Source organism: Plecotus auritus, assembly GCF_963455305.1.
Source record: "Plecotus auritus genome assembly, chromosome: 1".
Classification (NCBI taxonomy): domain Eukaryota; kingdom Metazoa; phylum Chordata; class Mammalia; order Chiroptera; family Vespertilionidae; genus Plecotus; species Plecotus auritus.
In genome coordinates, this window is record NC_137770.1 from 109,643,460 (window position 1) to 109,663,438 (window position 19,979).

The 19,979-nt window shown below is 40.9% G+C and overlaps 1 protein-coding gene across 1 annotated transcript in view; it reads right to left on the reverse strand.

Moving 5' to 3' along the window:
- NRP1 (neuropilin 1) overlaps nt 1-19,979 on the reverse strand; it is a 172,801-nt gene that overhangs the window by 33,521 nt on the left and 119,301 nt on the right. Inside the window, 2 exon segments of the mRNA XM_080686986.1 lie at nt 8,413-8,557; nt 14,579-14,910. Coding sequence (XP_080543112.1) covers nt 8,413-8,557; nt 14,579-14,910 — 477 coding nt within the window.

The following is a 19,979-nucleotide window of genomic DNA, read 5'->3' on the forward strand; positions in this document are numbered from 1 at the left end:
TCTTCCCCCTCTTACCTCCCCAGCCTTTTTGTTCATCAGTTTATGTTGTTCATTATATCCCCCATATGAGTGAGATCATGTGATATTTATCTTTCTCTGACTGGCTTATTTCACTTAGCATAATGCTCTCCAGTTCCATCCATGTTGTTGCAAATAGTAAAAGTTTTTTCTTTTTTACAGCAGCATAGTATTCCATTGTGTAGATGTACCACAGATTTTTAATCCACTCATCTGCTGATGGGCACTTGGGTTGTTTCCAAATCTTAGCAATTGTAAATTGTGCTGCTATGAACATAGGGGAAAACCATTATTCTTGAACTCTATATCTGGTAAATTGCTTTCCTCAATTTCATTTAGCTCTTTTTTCTGAAGATTTCTCCTGTTCTTTCATTTGGGGTATGTTTCTTTTTCTCCCCATTTTGACTGCTTCTCTTTGTTTGTTTCTATGGATTAGGTAGATTTGCTATGATTTCCAGTCTTGGTAGTGTGGACTTATGTAGTAGGTGTTCTCTGGGACCCAGTGTCACAGTCTCCTTGATCATTTGAGCTGGGTGCTCCAAGAACGTCCCTTGTGTGGATTATGTGGGCTCTCCTGTTGTATTGGAGTTTTTATTCCTATTGGTCCATTTGTGTATGGGGTCAACCTTAAACTGGCTAACTGTGAGACCCTGACCATATTGCATGAGGTGCTGTGCAGGTGTTGATCACATGAAGCGAAATTTGCCTCAGCAGGGTCTGGTGCCTGCCAAGATCTCCCTTTGCATATTCTCCTTGTGAAGCTTATCAGATCCTGTTCTGATGTCTGAAGCTGATAACCAGTTGTGTTGATTTTGGGGCTTCTTTGCGGGGGGGGGGGGAATTTGGTGCAGCTCAATGTCAGATGTTGCCAGTGACTTGCCCTGTGAAACCTGTTCAAAGCTACAAAGCATTCCATAGTTTGTGACTGCCTCTGTTGGCTTGGTATGCATTGGAAGGATCAAGCTGTGCACCAAGGATGGCTTCCAACAACACTGATCCCAGGGGCAGGTCAGCAGAAGACCCAAGGCATTACAAGATCTGCCTTTGCCTGCTTCTGCCTATTGGCTGCTTCTTAGGCTCAGTCACTGAAATAGCCTCTGGTGGTAATTCAAGTTGCATGAAGTAGGTTCTCAGTGAGTCACCAGGTAGGGGCAAGTGGAGTTCACTAGATTGATTCAGGTTCAAACTAGGTGCCAGTGCTGGGTCAGAGGTCACTCAGCAAAAGCCCCAGGGCATACCAAGTCTAGTTATTCCCCACTGAGTGCCTGCAATTCTCTGTGGTGGGGTAGGAGTCTCAGGAACTCATCAGGGCAAAGCCAAGCAGAGTTTATCAAGCCCAAACAGACCAAGATTTTGACGTGTGAAGGAAAGGCTCTGCATTGGTCTGGTATGTGAGAGAAAAAATGGACTCTTTCCTAGAACCATACAACTCAGTCTGTCTCAGATTCTGCCTAGAGCCCAAGCTCAGCAGGGCAGAGCCTCCAGAAGTCAAGAGGGTGAGCTAGTGGATCTCCCATGAGAGGGAGATGCCAGTCAGGCTTGGGGAAAGGTAAGGGGAGTGGCCCCCGCAAAACTCAGTCTGTCTCGGATTCTATCCAGATTACCTAGCATGTATGTGTTTGGCAGGGTGGAGCCACCAGGAGTCAGGAGGCTGGGCCTGCTGTCTGGTGGAAGCTCAGAGGGTGAGACTAGCAAATACTCTATGAGGCAGAGCCAGCAGTCGTTTAAAAAAATAAAAATAAAAATAGGGGGAATGGCTTCCATCCCAAAGCAACACAACTGAGTCTGCCCAGACCTCTACACTGCAGCCTAGGAAGTTGACTCCTCAGCAAGGCATGAGCTCTGCATTGTGGGGCAACAAAGAGTTCAGAAGGTGGGACTATTGCATTCCTCAGGCTGATGCTGTAAAAGGGAGAGTGCTCCACCCAAAAAAATGACATATGCAGCATGGGAGAGGGACTCAGCCGCAGTTATTCTGGCAGCTGTCCCTTTGGCTCTCTTCCCAGAGCCCAAAGCCCCAGTCTCTCCTTACAGGCTCTATTCCACTCCATTCTTCCTCTGCAGGAGCCCAGGGTGAGTTGGCTGTGATGAGATTTTGTGCATTAGCCCTTTAAGACCTGTGTTTCTAGAAGACTACTGTCTCTCCCTGGAGGACAGAATCCCAACTGATTTTTACAGCCATATGCTATGTGGGTGCCTTTTCTCAACTATGGTGTTCATGGCTGGGGAGCCTGGTGTGGGGTTGAAACCCCATGTTCTTCAGGGAACCTTTGCAGCTGAAATGACCCTCCATATTCTAAGCTGGGGCATGTAGGGACATCTCTGAACTTTCTACCAGTCTGGATGTGCTTCTTCTGTAAATCCTTGTTTATAAGACTTTTGTTCAGATGGTCTCAGTTGGTTATTCAGGTTGATTATTCTGTATTTTAGTTGTAATTCCAATTTGATCTTGGGAGGAGGTTAGTGTACCTTTCACCTACTCTGCTTTCCTCTCTCCTTCAACTTTAAATGATAGTCTTGGTTGTAGGTCTTTTTTTTCATTATTTTGAATATTTTGTGTCAATATCTGTAGCATGCAAAGTTTCTGTTGAAAAATCAGTTTTATGAAAGTTCCCTTGTAGGTAACTAACTGTCTTTCTCTTGCTGCTTTTAGGATTCTGTCTGTCTTTAAATTTTTCCATTTTAAATATGATGTGTCTTGGTTTGGGCTCTTTGGGTTCATCTTGTTTGAGATTCTCTGCACTTTTTTGACTTGTATGTCCATTTTCTGTGCCAGGTTAGGGAAGTTTTCAGTCATTCTTTCTTCAAATAGGTTTTTAATCTTTTTTCTCTTTCTCTTCTCCTTCTGGTACCCTGTGATGTATTGGTATGGTAAGTGTGGTTCAAGAGTCCCTTAAAATATCCTCTTTTTAAAAAATACTTTTTTTTTTTTGCTTGTTCAAATTGGATGTTTTCTGCTACCCTGTCTTCCAAATTACTGATTTAATCTTCTGCTTCATCTAATTTGCTATTGATTCCTTGCAGTGTAGTCTTCATTTCAGCATTGTTTTTTTTTTTTTTATTTCTTACTGGTTACTTTTTATGTTTTATATATCCCTTTTTTATGCTTACTATTTCTTTGTGTGGCATTCTCACTGTGTTCCTCTATTCTTCCCTTGTGTTCCTTGAGCATCCTTATAAGCATTGTTTTGAACTCTGTACCTCATAGATTGCTTGCCTCCATTTAGTTTCATTCTTTTTCTAGGGTTTCTCCTATTTTTTTGAGACATGTTTCATTGTCTCCTCTCTGTGTTTGCTTTTATATATTAGGTAGATCTTCTATGTTTCCCAGTGTTGGCTGGGTGGCTTTATGTTGTAGTTATCTTCTGGGACCAGTAGCACAGTCTCCCTGATCCCCTGAGCTGGGTGTTCCAGGAATGTACCTTGTATCAATTGTGTATGCTGTCCTGTTGTAGTTGAACCTTGATTGCTGTTGACATGTTGGTGAGTTGGGTGAACCCTCAGACTGACTGGTTATAAGGATTGGCCTTGAGCATAGAATATAAGCTGCTGTGTTAGGGTCACTCCATGGAGCACGATTTGCCACAGTGAGGCTCTGTTGCCCACTGAGACCACCTATTTGGTTTGCCATTTGTAGAGCTAATTGGGTGGTATTCTGTTGTGATCTGATGCCAGACACTAGGTGTGTTGGTTCTGGGGCTTCTTAGGAGAGTCTAGTTCAGACCAATGTCAGACTCTGCTTATGACTGACCTGAGGGGACCTGCAATAAACTACAAAGCTACCTTTGGTTGTTAGATACCTGTGCTCTATTGGAGGTGTGTAGAAGAGGCCATGCTGCAAACCAGACTGAGGCTGGCTGCCCCCAGTAAATTACCTGGGGCCACTACTCAGCAATAGACACAGTTTATCCCAAGAATATCTGCAGCCTCCCAGATGCCCATCATGCACAGCTGCTGAAAGATCTTCATGCAGTTAGTGAGATGGATGGGGTGAGTGGTATTCACCAGGTTAATACAGATTCATATTGCTGCCAGTGTAGAGTCTGGGACCACTCATCAAGAGGCATAGGGCACTACCGCCCAGCTGCCACCTGCTTTAGGCCTCACATTTGAGAATTTTTAAGAAATACTAAAGTACAAGCCAGCTGCCTGCCAATGAAAGAGCCCCTGGAGTTGTAGGGAGTTGGGTGTGGTCTGAGGAAATCATCAGAGTGGAGTAAGGGGCGTTCACCAGTTAATGCAGATTCAGATTTTGAGCCAGTATCAAGCCTTGGTCCACTCATCAAAATGCACAGTGCACATGGAGTCCAAGCGCCTCGTTCCTGTGGCTTGCATACCTTTGAGGGTTTTTAAGAATGACTGGAGTATAGGCCAAGGCTGGCTGCCTGTGGCTGAAAGAGCTCCTGCTAATGCTCTGGCTGAGTCCAGCTGCCAGCTCCTGAAAGCACTGTGGCAGTGTGAGAGTTGTGTGGGCCAGGGTCTCAGGGAATCACCATGGTGGGGTGAGTGGTGTTCACCAGGTTAATTTGTATTCAGATTTAGTGCCCACCTATGCCCACAGGCCGTGTGGGGGGAGGGCTCAACACAGGATAGATAGTGCTGGCCTGTTTACTGTGTGGGAGGGGCAATTGTGGCTGTCTCTTCATCTCTCTCCCCAAAGCCACACAATTCAGCCTCTACCCATACATCTCTTTTGCACCTCCCACCACTCTCCCTTTGCTGGACCTCAGAGTGAGTGCCTATGAGTGAGGGAGTCTGTACATGACCCCTTTAAGAGGACACCTGTGTTTCCAGAAGCTTTCTGTCTCACCCAGACAGATGAAATTATCCCTGATTTTCACAGCCAGATGTTATGAGGGCTCCTTCTCCTGGCTCTAGTGCTCTGAGCTCTGGAGTCCAGTGTGGGGCTGGGACTCTACTCCTCAGAGGTAATCTTTGCAGAAAATAAATCCCTCTCGATTCTTAACTGCCACACATGGGTGTAGAACCAGCGTATTTTGTGTCTCCACCTCTCCTACTGGTGTCAATGTGACTTCTTTACATCCTTAGTTATAGGACTTTTGTTCAGTTAGTCTTTAGGTGGCTCTCCAGGTTGATTGTCCTATAATTTAGTTGTAATTTTGATGTGGTCATGGGAGGAGGTAAGCACAGCACCTCCTTACTCCACCATCTGGACCTGAGGCCCCCAGGGTCTACTTATTATTCTCACTGAATTAATAGCATCCTTTCTGGCAATCCAGATGCTTGTCTTTGCTAAGATCTCCTTGCTCTTGATAATGTGCTACTTTTAAGTATTCAAAACTGTTTTTTTTTCTTTTCAGTTTTCTGGTTTTTTGTTTGTTTGTTGTTTGTTTTTTTTTCATTCCTTACAGTTTTTACAAAGGCGGTATTCTACATTGGTGGTGGCCCAGAATAGTACCAAGATTAAATTGAAAAAAAAAGCAAAAAACAAATGATCTCCATGCCCTCATTTGAATACTTTAAAATATTTTACCTTTGTGGTTCTCTAATTTTTCTCAAATGTAAGTGCTAGTCCAAATAGGATGGATATTCACGGAAGGCTGAGATGTACCATATCCTCTTTCTGTATATCTCTAAATATCTCCAGTAGAACAAGGAACAAAGTAGATATTTTGTGTTTAAATTGTTAATCAATTTAAAGAAGAAAAAAAGCACTCCCTTTCACAAATCGTGTTTAAAGCTTTGACATTACTTTCCCTAATGTTGGTTTCTCACATGGCTAGGGGCAACTTCCACACTTCTGTGAGAGCTTGGAAATATCTGCAGCAAATTCCTTCAGTAACTTCTACCTCACTACAGAGTTGACACTGGCAAACTGCCACTAGGTTCAGTCTTTTTAACCATCCATTCATTCTACCTTCTAAATCAGTGTGATTCCCTGGATCAGAATCCAGGCTAAAGATCTGTCTCAAAGCAGCAGACTCCCCTTTTTAGATGACCACATTTTCTCAGTAAATTGAATAAATGAGTCTGCAGTTCGCTCAATGTGCCCATCCTTCTTTTTCTTGGCATGTTTGCCAGAGACCTGGCACATGGTCTTTTTTGGGCTGTGTTGATAGTGACTGGATAATTCAGAGGTCTGGGACATGATTACAGATGTGGAAACATCTACACAATAAATAATGAGAGATAATATCTTGTTTTAAAATAAACACATAGAAAAGTAGCTATGAATTATTCACTAGTATGGTGATTCATAGCTTAAGATCTGTAGTGCATAAGAAAATTTTTATGATATTTAATGTGCTCAGAAAAGTAATTACATTTGGGTAGCTGAAAACACACATTATTTTGAAACTACAGAAGGTAATAATAAGAAAGAATTCTTCAAAACAACTGTGAGCACATGCTGAATTGATTAAGATCTGCGTATCAGCAATAGTCATTCTTTGAGCTAACCTAGAGAAAGACCTCTACAGAGATGAAAAAGTTGGTATAAGATTACTCATTGATGCCTAAATGTAAGGCAGTGGAAATTCTAATGTACAAAAAAAATCATTAAGTGATATAATAAGCAGCTATCATATCAAATTTTCAAACATGGATTTCATATATTATGTGATAAAAATGCAGAGGAGAGAACTGTTCTGAAGTCCATGTGGGGACTGAATTTGTCCTTGATTTGTCCTTCAAATGATAACATAAGTTTATGCAGTAACAACCTTAAATAGACGTCACTGTATTTTCACATACATTATCTCATGTAAAGTTTTGTGTCCCTGCAGCAGCCTAAGAAATTCATGAAAGAGAATGTGTAGATGTTGCAGTCTACCAAATGCTGCTTCCTGCTGTTATGCAATGGTAGTCAACACCGCATACAGAAGCCTAGATTAGACAAAGACTTCTAAACAACACTAAAAGCATCAAAGGGATTGGTGGTTGCCAGGGCTTAGGGGAGATGAAAGCAGGGCAAACTGTTTAATAGATAAGGAGTTTTACTTTGGAGTGATGACAATGTTTTGGAACTAGATGGAGATAGTGGTAGCATGAATAATTGTGAACATAATAAATTGTTTATTTTTTAAATGGTGTATTTTATGTTACTTAAATTTTATTTCAATAAATTATTTTTTTAAGAAGTCAAAGGAGACAACCCCACTGAATCTGAGAAAGTTGTGTAAGCAACCAAGACAAAAGTAGGATTCTGGAGGCACTGGTTTGCAGATTAGAATGTTCCAGAGAATGTGCTAAAATGTTGAGTTTAGCAGGCACCGAGAGGACCGCCTAGGGAAGTGGTCGGCAAACTGCGGCTCATGACCCACATGTGGCTCTTTGGCCCCTTGAGTGTGGCTCTTCCACAAAATACCATGTGCGGGCGCGCACTTACAGTACAATTAAAACTTCGTGGCCCATGCACAGAAGTCAGTTTTCAGCTCTCAAAAGAAATTTCAATCGTTGTACTGTTGATATTTGGCTCTGTTGACTACTGAGTTTGCTGACCACTGGCCTAGGGGAAAATAGTGCAATTTGTAAGTCTTTGGGATATAAATACATGAAAAAAGAAAATTTTTTTAAAAACTGGGAAAGGTATAAATGGTAGATCCTTCCTATTTACAGCAGCATAGTATTCCATTGTGTAGATTTACAACAGTTTTTTAATCCACTCATCTGCTGTTGGGCACTTAGGCTGTTTCCAAATCTTAGCTATTGTAAATTGTGCTGCTATGAACATAGGGGTGCATATATCCTTTCTGATTGGTGTTTCTAGTTTCTTGGGATATATTTCTAGAAATGGGATTACTGGGTCAAATGGGAGTTCCATTTTTAGTTTTTTTTGAGGAAACTCCATACTATTCTCCACAGTGGCTGACACCAATCTGCATTCCCACCAGCAGTGCATGAGGGTTCCTTTTTCTCTGCATCCTCGCCAGCACTTGCTGTTTGTTGATTTGTTGATGATAGCCATTCTGACAGGTGTGAGATGGTACCTTGTTGTTGTTTTGATTTGCATCTCTCGTATGATTAGTGACTTTGAGCATGTTTTCATATGTCTCTTGGAGCTGGAAAGCATTATGCTAAGCGAAGTAAGTCAGTCAGAGAAATATAAATATCACATGATCTGACTCATTTGTGGATTAAAATGGACAACATAAACTGATGAACAAAAACAGATTCAGAGACTGAGAAGCACTGACCAGATGCTCAAACCTCAGAGGGAAGATAGGGGAGGGTGGGGGGAAGGGGAATAGATCAACCAAAGGACTTGTATGCATGCATATAAGCATAACCAATGGTCACAGACACCAGGGGGTAAGGGCATGAGCATGGGGGTGGGGGGAAATTGGGAGGATAAGGACACATATGTAATACCTTAATCAATAATAAAAAAAAAAAAACCTTGGAAAGTTAAAGGGACTTGGAAATTGTAATTACCTTCCACTTCACAGCCCAGCAGCTCCATTCTTAGCCCTAGTCCACCATGAGTGGCTCTCTCAGGGTAGATCCTGATGAATCGTGTGGAAAGAGGTTGAAAAGTTCGTAGCTCAGGTGTATCATAGTTGCTGTTGCCTTCAAAAGACTGTGCAGTATGAAAAATACCAGTTATTAATAAAATCTCCCATTCAGCAGAAGAGTCTCTTCTCCAGTCTTTTAATAGAGCAGAGAAATAGGGATCATTCTACGACTTTGTAAATGCCTGACATTCCTTTCATAAATGAGAAAGGAAAAAACAATTTTACTTCTTTAAGAAGTGATAGATGTCATTTCTCAGAAACTAGAGTATGCCCTGAGGTTTTACCAGAAGCAGTCATGAGACATGTTTTTAAATGATATGTTGATGTGCCTCAGAGAAGCGACACTTTTACCCACTTCCTTGAGGTGGAAGACTATGATCCAGGAAGAGAACTTGCCACTTTTCAGAGCTTATAATAATCACCACATTTTCAATAACTACTCCTGTTACATTCTCTTAAATGAGTGGGTCCTCTAGAAGAGGGATGAATTAAATTGCTGAAGAAGGAAATAGTAAATTTAATGCAGTGCAAATGTTGTTTACTCAAGAACTTGTGTTATTCCAATGCCTGAAAATTCTATTTACGTAAGGTGTTCCAGCACTTGGGGGTATCTATATATATAAAAAGGCAGTGACTGTGATGACCAAAATGACCATTTGACTGGTCACCATGCGGGGCTAGCATAGATGCATAGACACAGGTAAAGTCTATGAGTGAACTAAGAATGAACAAGACAAATGCTTGCCTTCATGGAGCTCGCACTATAAGAAGGTTAGGTCAGGGATGAGAATTCAAAATTGCCACCAGCACAGACCTGAGGTGTTGCTTCTCAGAGTGGCCAGAGATACACCCAGTAGCAGACTGGGGGCATGACTGAAGGGCTGGTGCTGATGTGAAGGCAGGGCCATTCTGGATTTCCCAGAGGAGCCAATGGCTGCTTAGGAGGCAGAGCTTTTGACACTTACTGGCATAGAAACCAACCAATCAGAACCAAATCTGGGTGAACTGCAAGGAGCCAATGGCTGCCTAAGAGGCGGAGCTTTTGACACTTACTGGCATAGAAACCAACCAATCAGAACCAAATCTGGGTGAACTGTGAGGAGCCAATGGCTGCCTGGGAGGTGGAGCTTTTGATGCTGACTGCATAGAAACCGACCAATCAGAACCTAATCTGGGTAAACTGTGAAGGCAGAGCCTAAGGTGGGGGTTGAGGAGGGGTTTTAAGGGCAACAGCTGTTTGGTGTAAGGTGTTAGAAAGCAGTTCAATTTTTTAATAACCAGTTTGACAGTATAGTGCATATGGCTAGCTATCAGTTCAGATATAGGGGTTATGTACTTTTGTCTGCCAAGAGCATCCCCTCCTGCTGAAAAAGGCTTTTCCCTCCCATTTAAGCAATCCTATCCTATATAATCTATCTATACTAATAAAAGGGTAATATGCTAATTAGACTGGGTCTACCAGCCATCTTCCGGATGTCTGACTTCCTTCCGGACAAAGCCCTGGTGGTGGGGGCCAAAACAGAGGCAGATAGGGGTGATCAGGCTGGCAGGGGAGAGCAGTTAGGGGCAAAATTAGGCTGTCAGGAGAGGGAAGTTGGGGGCAATCAGGCTGGCCAAGGAGGCAGTTGGGGGTGAACTGGACTGCAGGGGAGGGCCATTGGGGGCGACCAGGTCAGCAGGGGAGGGCAGTTGAGGGCATTAGGCAGGCAGGCAGGTGGGTGGTTAGGTGCCAGTGGTCCTGGATTGTGAGAGGGATGTCTGACTGGCCCAGAGGGGTCCCTGATTGGAGAGTGTGCAGGCCACGCTGAGGAACACCCGCCCTCATACATAAATTTCATGCACCGGGCCTCTAGTTTGTAGACAAAAGACTTCTTTTTCTCAGGAAAGGAACAAGAGCCCTGTCTGTTAAGTGATGTTCTGATGCGTGGGTTGAATTGCACCTCTTTGTCAAGCACATTTCTAACTTGAAGTCAGTGACATATTTTCAGGAGCTAGGTTATCTCCATTGCCAGTGCTACTGCTGAATTATTTTATTTTCCTTTTTTACATTGACAGGAAGGTCAAAATCCTTGAGTGGAATCATAAGCAAATGAAGCAATGACTAGGCTCTTTTCTTTTTTAGAAATGGATAAGCCTCACTTTATATCCTCTTCTCCCTACACCATTTTTAATCCAGTCCAGAATGGGAGAAGGGGAGAGAGGCGAGTTTAGAAAAATAAAATTGCTTTATCATTAGGAGTGGCCTTTTATATATCAAACAACCTAAGATGTTTACTGGTGAAAGGTATTGTTTAAAGTGCTTAAAGTATATTAATTCATTTAATCCTTAAGACAACTCCACAAGGTAGCTTCTATTACCCTTGTTTTGCAGGTGAACCACAGAGAGGTTAAGCAACTTTCTCATGGCCATATGGTAAGTGATAGAGCTAAGATTCAAACATGGGCAGTCTGAACTGGTGCCCTTCACTCTCATACTACTGTGATGCCTCTGCCCTTGTAAATAATCTAGTCAAATTTCATAATTTCAACAGATGAAAACATTGAGGATCAGGAAATTGAGTTCTTTGCCCAAGTCCATACACTTAGTTTCATTGTTTTCTTTAAATTATCTCATTCTAGGCTACTAAACCTGGTAGATCAGACTGAGTGCATGGCCAGCCCCAGGCCCTGTCAGCAGGAGTGGGAACCACACCTAATAGTTGTCATAAAGCAGCCAAAGAAGCTATCTTTCAATGGTGGAAATGTCATGGCAAAACAGGAGACACATGTAGGAGGAGACAGACAGATTGGATAGGTTGTGACATAACCAGGGCTTTTCTGAGTTCTAGAAGTCAATTAATTGGTCCTTTCTGACTCAGAAAAACCTCCAGGAATCTCTTAGTACATTACTAACATAGACCCACTTCTCTCAATTAAGGTTTCTTTCTATTATTTTCAAGAGTAAATTCCCCATTGGCTGAGGTTCTGCATTCTTGATAGAATTACAGTTGCTGCCAGTAATTGAGAATCTGACATGTGTTATTGTTAGGCTCAATTAAGTGTTATCAATTAATAGTAATCTATAATAATAGAAGTATAATATGCTAATTAGACCGGACATACTTTCGGACGTCCTTCCATCCTTCCTGATGAAGCCGGGGCTGCAAGGGAAGCCCGGGTCTCGGGTGCCTGCCAGTGGCTGGAGGGAGGGAAGCCTGGGTCCAGCAGCTGAAGGAAGGAAGGCCTACTCTTGCACAAATTTCGTGTATCGGGCCTCTAGTATACTAATAACATAGCTTCAACAATCATAGGAGAAAAGCACTCTTTTAACTTGTGGTTTCTAAAATATGTTCAGAGTTTTTATTATATGTGTGTAGATATTTTCTTTCTTGTGTCCCAGACTCTTCTAATTTTAACTTGAGCAAAGAGTTAGCACAATGTAAATGCATTATAAAAGCTGTCAGTGATGAACTGGGAAGAATATTAGCAATGAAGAGCCATATAGAACAGCACTAATTTCTTTTTAAATATATGTTTTTATTGATTTTTAGAGAGATAGAAAGGGAGAGAGAGATAGACACATCAGTTGCCTCCTGCATGGCCCCCACTGGGGATTGAGCCTGCAACCTGGGCATATGCCCTGATTAGGAATGGAACCAGTGATCTCCTGGTGCATGGGTTGGCGCTCAACCACTGAGCACACTGGCTGGGCAGAACTGGGTTAAGTTCACTAACATGATATCATGTATCAAAAATCTGTGTCCTTTTACTAATCATGTTTTAGAATAGGGCTTTGTGTGTTTAGATCTTCTATCTGCTCCTGAAAACTCTAGTTAATACAAAGACTGATATATCTTGTCCATCATTTGAGAGTAGGAAGCAAGGAGAGGGCATAGAAGATTTTAAATCCATTAAAGTGCTGTTTCATTTCACAAAATAGTACTCATTTTACTGTTTACTGTACATGGCATCCTAAAGAGGTAAACTTCATTTGTAAGTTTAAATATATTATGTTTTAAATATCTTTATACAATTTATAAATATGTACTGCTTCTAAGTTGAAGGTTTTACCAGTTTCTTTTCTCATATAAATATTTTATTTCTGGGAAAAGGCATTTAGGGGTAACTTATTAAGCTCTATATAAACAACGTAGAAGTTTTCATGGTTTTAAATACCATAGAAAGATGATAAAATTAATAATCATATTTTAGGGATAAAATTAAACACATTAACCAATCTTGAATGGCTTGGGTTTGTTTTGTTTTGTTAAAATTGAAAACTGTGTGTTGCCTTCTTGTGGAATTCTATATGCATTGTATTACAAGAGAGTGATACCTTTAGACTTGATAGCAGACATGTGCATGGACAAGGGAAGCATATGGTGCATCCTTCCAGAGGGTACAGTAATTTGTTATCTTTCTGTCTTAGAACCCTAGTATTGAAGAACATGTCACTACAGCACACACTGCCATGTGATAGAAGCTCCAGGAAGTTGTTGATTTCCAGCAACACTCTGTGATAAAGTCACAAGGCTCACTACTCCTCCAGAGATTGACTCTTAGGGAGAATTGCAGTTTTCTGTTTATTTTACTTTTTCTTTCACCAAAACAAGAGGGAATACATAAAATGGAAAATGAAATGGACACAAGAAAGAAAATATCTATGCACAGATGACAACTCTGACAATGTTTTAGAAATCACAAGTTAATGAGAGGTGAGATGGGAGTGAAATTCTTTCACTTCTGACAGCATCATCCCGGTCAGTGGCTGACCTGAAGCCAGTGAGGGAAAGGGAAGTCTCTGCAGATCCCCATGTCTGACAGAGTGGAGCTGACTGCACTGCCTGACTTTTGCTTTCTTGCCTGTAATGCCTTTGCTTGAGTCATATATTAAGCCACATTCCCACACTTGCTTAGAATGGGACCGAATACAATATTCCCTCCAATTAGCTAGAATCTTCTTTTCACAAAAGGGGTAGGTCCTGGGCAAAGTGGGGTTGGGAAGGATGGAACCAAAAGACCAATTGTTTTGGGTGTGAGAAGTTTCATTAGCTGAATACAAATCCCTCACTGCAGATAGCACTGAATGTCTGTGGTTTGTTACTTATTTTAGTCTCAAACCAGCTTCTGGGTCACCCAACATACTCCTTTCCTAGTTGGCATTGTGTGCTCAGGAAATTAAGATACATTTAATAATCACCCTAAGTAAAACATAATCACTAAAGAACATCTGTTTGGTTAAAAAATATCACACCACATGTTCTGTTGAATGTTGGAACTGATAACCTTGAAGACATTATGCTAAGTGACAAATACAGGGTGAGGCAAAAGTAGGTTTATAGTTGTTCATAGGGAAAATAATACAATAATCAATAAATGATAATACAAAAATAAACTGTGTTTTGCATACTCACAACTGTAAACCTGCTTTTGCCCTACCTTGTATTATATGATTGCACCTGTATGAAGCAGCTAGAATTGTCAAATCCATAGAGACTGAAAGTAGAAAGGTGGTCTCCAGGGACTGGGGGAGATGAGAAATGGGAGCTATTGATTAATGGACACAAACTTTCAGTTTGCAAGATGGGGAAGTTCTGGAGATTGGTTGCTGAACAATATAAATATACTTATTACTGAACTGCACACCTACAAAGGTTAAGAAAGTAAATTTTATGTTATGTATATTTTATCATAATTAAAAAATTTTAAAAATACACTTAAAGGAAGAAGATCGAACAGGAAGGGAAGTGATTAACTGATAAATTAGAGTCTGCTGAGAGATTTTAGGTTTCTGCCCAGTTGCTGGTGGCAACCGCCTGGTCCCCACTCTCATGGTTACCCTTTCCCCTGTCTGTGTCCAACTACCTGCCGACCCTAAGGGAGGGAAAGGTGGCCAGCATTGCAGTTCTTTTTCTTGTTTATCTCAGACATCACTTTCTATACCTCAATCCTGTCTGTCCTAGAATTGGGGGTCACTGACCTCAGGAATGAAAGGAAATAAGAAGTCTTTCTTCCTCAGGAAAGGACGAAGGTCCCTGAGCTAAATCAAGGATGTGAAGAAGGACTTCCTCCTGGCAGTCCATTTGCTCCCTGTCCCTGTATCTTACCTTAGCCTTGCGCTTGCTGTCATCCATGATCATTTTCCAGTCTGAGCCATTGTTGCTGTATCCAATCTTGAACTTCCTCATGGACACTTTATTCTCCCGGTGCTTTCCCCCCTGAATGATGATGCCCCTCACAATCTTTTCCTCCCCTAAGTCCACTTGGAGCCACTCGTTTATGTACGGATGAGGTGCCGGTGGCAGTACCCAGCCAGAGCGACTAGTCACAAGGCGAATGTTTTCAGGCATCCAGTTCCTGTCCCCTTGGTTTGAGGCTGTAATCTGGGAGTCAGAAATAAGTCCAGACACCATGCCCAACATTCCAGAGCAAGGATAATCTAGAGGGTGAAATGAAATAATGTAAAATGATTTTATGCTTAGAAAGACTATGACATATTGTGTAAAACATTTTCTGTACCCATGCCTATAAATGTTTAAGTCTCTGTATCATTTAAAATTAAACTTTCCTCCTTATACCACATTCCAATAAAGAAAAAATTCAATAAGAACATACATTTCCCTCCTTTCTGAGTTTTTCTAAGACAATTAATAACATCATAGATCTTTTTATATCTTCTATTGCAACCCATGTAGCTTTTGAGAATAATGGGAGTATCAATCATTCATTAATTGATTGAGAGCTTAAAAACAAAATGTTCAACATTTCAATTATTCTCCTTTGAAAATTATACATCTCAAACAAAGACATGCACAGGAATAATAACCTATTTTTCTTTGAAACAACTCAATTCTGCATAATATAATCAAAAGTTAGTCTCAAGATATAATCATCTTAGGAAACATATATCTAACTAGTGACCTGGTGCATGAAATTCCTGCACATTAAAAGGGAATTAGAGGAAATATTTTAATATTGCTATTTGCCCTTTCTCTATAATAGAAGTATCAGAGATGAAAGAAAATTAGTAAAATGTATATGAAAATCTTCCTCCTGTCAGAGTCTGGGGTGTGCCGCAGGACCCAGAGTCAAGTCCCCACCTACCAGTGCATGCCTCAAAATCTCACGAGACCAAAACCTAGCCCCCCCCCCCCCCCCCCGCAAATTGGGCAAGATCCAGACCTGGCTGGCTCCACCCCTGTCAAGCCCCACCAGGTGGGGGGCACGGCCTGAGGTCAACCATCAAGCCCTGCCGGGTGGGGGGGCACAGCCTGAGGTCCCCCAGCCTGGGCGAAGGGCATGGCCTGAAGACCCCCTGCCCAGCATCAGGGCGGGGGGCATACCTTGAGGTCTCCTGTCAAGCCCCGCCAGGTTGGGGGGGCATGGCCTGAGGTACCCTGTCAAGCCCCACCAGGTGGGGGCCACAGCTTGAGGTCCCTCATCAAGCCCTGCCAGGAGTGGGGCATGGCCTCAGGTCCCCTGCTAATTGTTCATTACAGAAACCCTGCCTTTGCCGTGGGTGCAGTCAACTTGTGATAGCATGAGGGTTAATTTGCATATTACCTCTTTATTATATAGGTTACAATTAAACTATGTCCATGTTATCAGTTGAACCTTAAGAATTAATTACTGAGACACATTCCAGATCATGGACTGATATACAGTAGATCATGTCATTTTTTTTCACACAGTTTGTGCCTACTCACATAGCAATTATGCATACACTTTCTTTTTTTTTTCTTTATTGATTAAGGTATTATATATGTGTTCTTATCCCCTTATTGCCCCCCATCCTCCCACTCATGCCCTCACCTCCCTGGTATCTGTCTCCATTGGTTAGGCTTACTAGTATATATGCATGCATACAAGTCCTTTGGTTGATCTCTCCCCTTTACCCCCACCCTCCCCTACCTTCCCTCTGAGGTTTGACAGTCTGATCGATGCTCCTCTGTCTCTGGATCTGTTTTTGTTCATCAGTTTATGTTGTTCGTTATATTCCACAAATGAGTGAGATCATGTGATATTTATGCATGCACTTTCAACCGAGGATGCCAGGTCTTCCATAGGATGTGCTTGCATAGCCTCTTCTCATTTACCTCTTTAGATAGAGGCAACTGAAATGAAGAACTTCTTCACCAGGGGTGTGGGGAACAGGGAGGCTTTCTCTCATTCTGTTCCTTCCATCTTGCCCTTCCCACTATCTGACCAGTTAAATTCTTGACCCATTTTCAAATGCCATGTCAGTTATTCTCCTCTCTCCAACTGGGGGTGGTTTCTTTTTCTGGAGGTCTTCTCATATATCAATGGCCACATTCAGTTCCTTGGATGACTGCTATTTGCCTCCCCACCTTTTAAGTTCTCTTGATGGAAGAACCAAGTCATATTTAAAAATTTTCTATGACTTATTGTGCCTTGCTTTATAAATAGTATTTGCTCAACAAATATTCATTGAATGAATCAACTTATTAACACAATAAAAGGCAGCTGTCCATTTTCAAAGCATCTTTTCCTAGATGGGATCAGGAAACTAACAATAAATTCAATGAGGCATATGAAAAGATTTACAAAAACTGCTTTACTGGGGGGGCTATAAAATTATAGCATTAAAAATAGAAATCACATTTTTAGTCAGTGTGGTCACACCTGCTTGATTCAAAACTAGCTTTTATAAAGAAAATGTTTAGCTGGTAATGAGGACCAGATGTTACCATTTGGAGAAAAACACAATTAACTTGAATATTGTAACAAGAGCAGAACCTTTACCCAATTAATGTCCTTTCTCTAATGCAGAGCTGGCTAGGGTGCAGTTTACAACCCACAAACCTAGCATGCCCAACCCCTATTGGGCCAACGAATACATTGGAGGACAGACTGCCATTCCTTCTGTCTGTCTGTCTCATCCAAAAACAACAAAGAACAGTAGAAGGGAGCCTTGATTGGCCTTTGACCAAAAACTTTGAGTCTTTCAGCAATGCCTGGGAGAAAAAAAAAATTAACAATTCAAGGTGTAAATGAGATGGAGGGATTTAATTTCATTTTCCATAGTAGTAGGCTGGGTCAGATGTACTTCAGCCTGGCTGCATGTCAAATCCTTTGGAAATAATATTGCCAGATTTAGCAAACAAGCAATCAGATAAAAATAAAACAAACAAAAAACAAGAAACATGATGCCAAGCTAAATTAGAATTTCAGACAAATAAGGAATAATTTTTTAGTATAAGCATGTCCCAAATATGGCATGGAGCATACTTATACTAAAAAATTATCTGTCATTTATCTGCATAAGACTTAAATGGACATTTTATATTTTACCTGGTAACCTTGTTGCAAAGCTTAAAACCAGTCCTAGATGAAAAGAAGAGATGAGTCTGTGATGGTGAATTGAGGTGGTTGTTTTCACTAACATTTTATAATAAAATCTTTGTACTTTAATGGGAAAACTGAGATATACTGGTAAGTCAAATACTCAGTTAACCAATTTTCAAAGAATGAGAAGGTAATAACTTCAGTTGATGGAAGAACCTGAATGAGCATAAGTAAATCTTCCCCTGATGACTCAGAAGGTATCTTTGGATGCTGTGGTGCCTGAGATTATCACTGAGAAGTTCTGATTAACATAGGAACACACTAATGTGTGCAGAAGCACTACTTAATTCATGCCTGGGTAACAAATACAAGTTAATAGAGTTTGTAGTGTGTTCTCATACATTAAGCAATTAACCTACAAGATTAATTTTACCAATTTCCATCTTTGCCAAAATGATAAAACCTGCTTTGTCAATCACTTATAAAGTAGAATGGTTTGCTACATTCTTGTTTGTATCTCTATAGGATGACACATCATTGTATACTCTGGATTATCCAAGATTAAAAATTTCAATAAAGCATTTTTTGAATACTTTAAATCTACAAAAATTAGATTAAAACGGGGGTTCTTGGAAGTCAAGTGCTGCATTCACATGATAACTTTTAATTCAATCGTTTTTAAAAATTCAGATTGAGTTAGGACCTGCCTCCTCAAGAGGATCTCAAATTTTGAGATCCATCACTTGTTTCTCAGAAGGCATCGATAAAACTGCAATTATTCATTCACTCATTCATTCAAAAATCAGCACATGGAACACATTATGTTCCAGGCATATAAGACACAATAAAAAAATCAGTCCACCAGGGCCACTTCTGCTTTCATTAGCCTCCACTATGAGGGGAACATGGCCTCTAAAAGAAAATTTTCTCACTAGAGTGTCTACTTGCTGGGGCTTATTGTAGGTTCAATTTATTGTCTACTATGCACTGTCTAGTTACTGGGTACCATTTAGTAAGCACTTACTCTAAACGAGATATGTTACATATATTCTTTCGCTGAATCCTTATTATGGCTGAATTAAGTTTAATCTTTTTAAAAATATTTTTTATTGATTTCAGAGAGGAAAGAAGGAGAGAGAAATAAATACCCTAAATATGTATATTACTGTAACGTTAAAAGATAGTGCCTCCTGCACTCCCCCCACTGGGGATCAAGACTACAACCCAGGCATGTGCCCTGACCAAAATAGAACCATGACCTCCTGACTCAACCAACTGAGGCACACGGGCCAAGCTGAAATAAGGTTAATCTTACTGACCAGGAAATGAAGGTCAGAGGGATTAAATTCTTGCTCATGGTCACACATTCACTAATGGATAGTTCAGAGCCAAGCCTGGATGTCTGTGTACCTTCTGTCCATGTGACCATCATTATAACATGCTAGCCAGTGGTCGGCAAACTCATTAGTCAACAGAGCCAAATATCAACAGTACAACGATTGAAATTTCTTTTGAGAGCCGAAAACTGACTTCTGCGCATGGGCCACGAAGTTTCAATCGCACTGTATGTTTCAATCGCACAGATGTTTTGTGGAAGAGCCACACTCAAGGGGCCAAAGAGCCGCATGTGGCTCGCGAGCCACAGTTTGCCGACCACTGTGCTAGCCTCTTTAAAAAAAGCCTGCCTTGATCAATTATTTGGAGATTGTAGCTATCTTACTAGAGAGAAAATATCTAAAATAAAGTAGGGGTCACAAGTAACAAACTAGCCCTATGAGCCTAAAGGCAGAATCTTATTTGGAAAAAACAAAACACAACCTCAGGCTATATACAATAGTTGTAAAATAGAATATGCTATTTCAGATATCTGGTTAAATAACTAAGTAATTTAATCATTTTAAAAAATACAAATACATTATTTGCCTCTTTACATGTGAAGACTCACACATTCTTATAATTAACTCTCAGGAAAATCCTTATGAAAATGAAATCAAAGCATTCAGAGTAAAATAAGTATTTTATTTAACTAAAAGGAGAGCCTGGAAATTCAGAGTTCAGACGAACACATTTGGAGTTTTTATAAAGTTTACCCCTCTTTTTTTTTTTTTTTTTGGTACAGTGACATGAAATTAAGATGGAGTAATAGGCCATAAATTTCCACCTTGACTTAAAATGGCCTTGTCTCTGCAAATTTATGGGTAA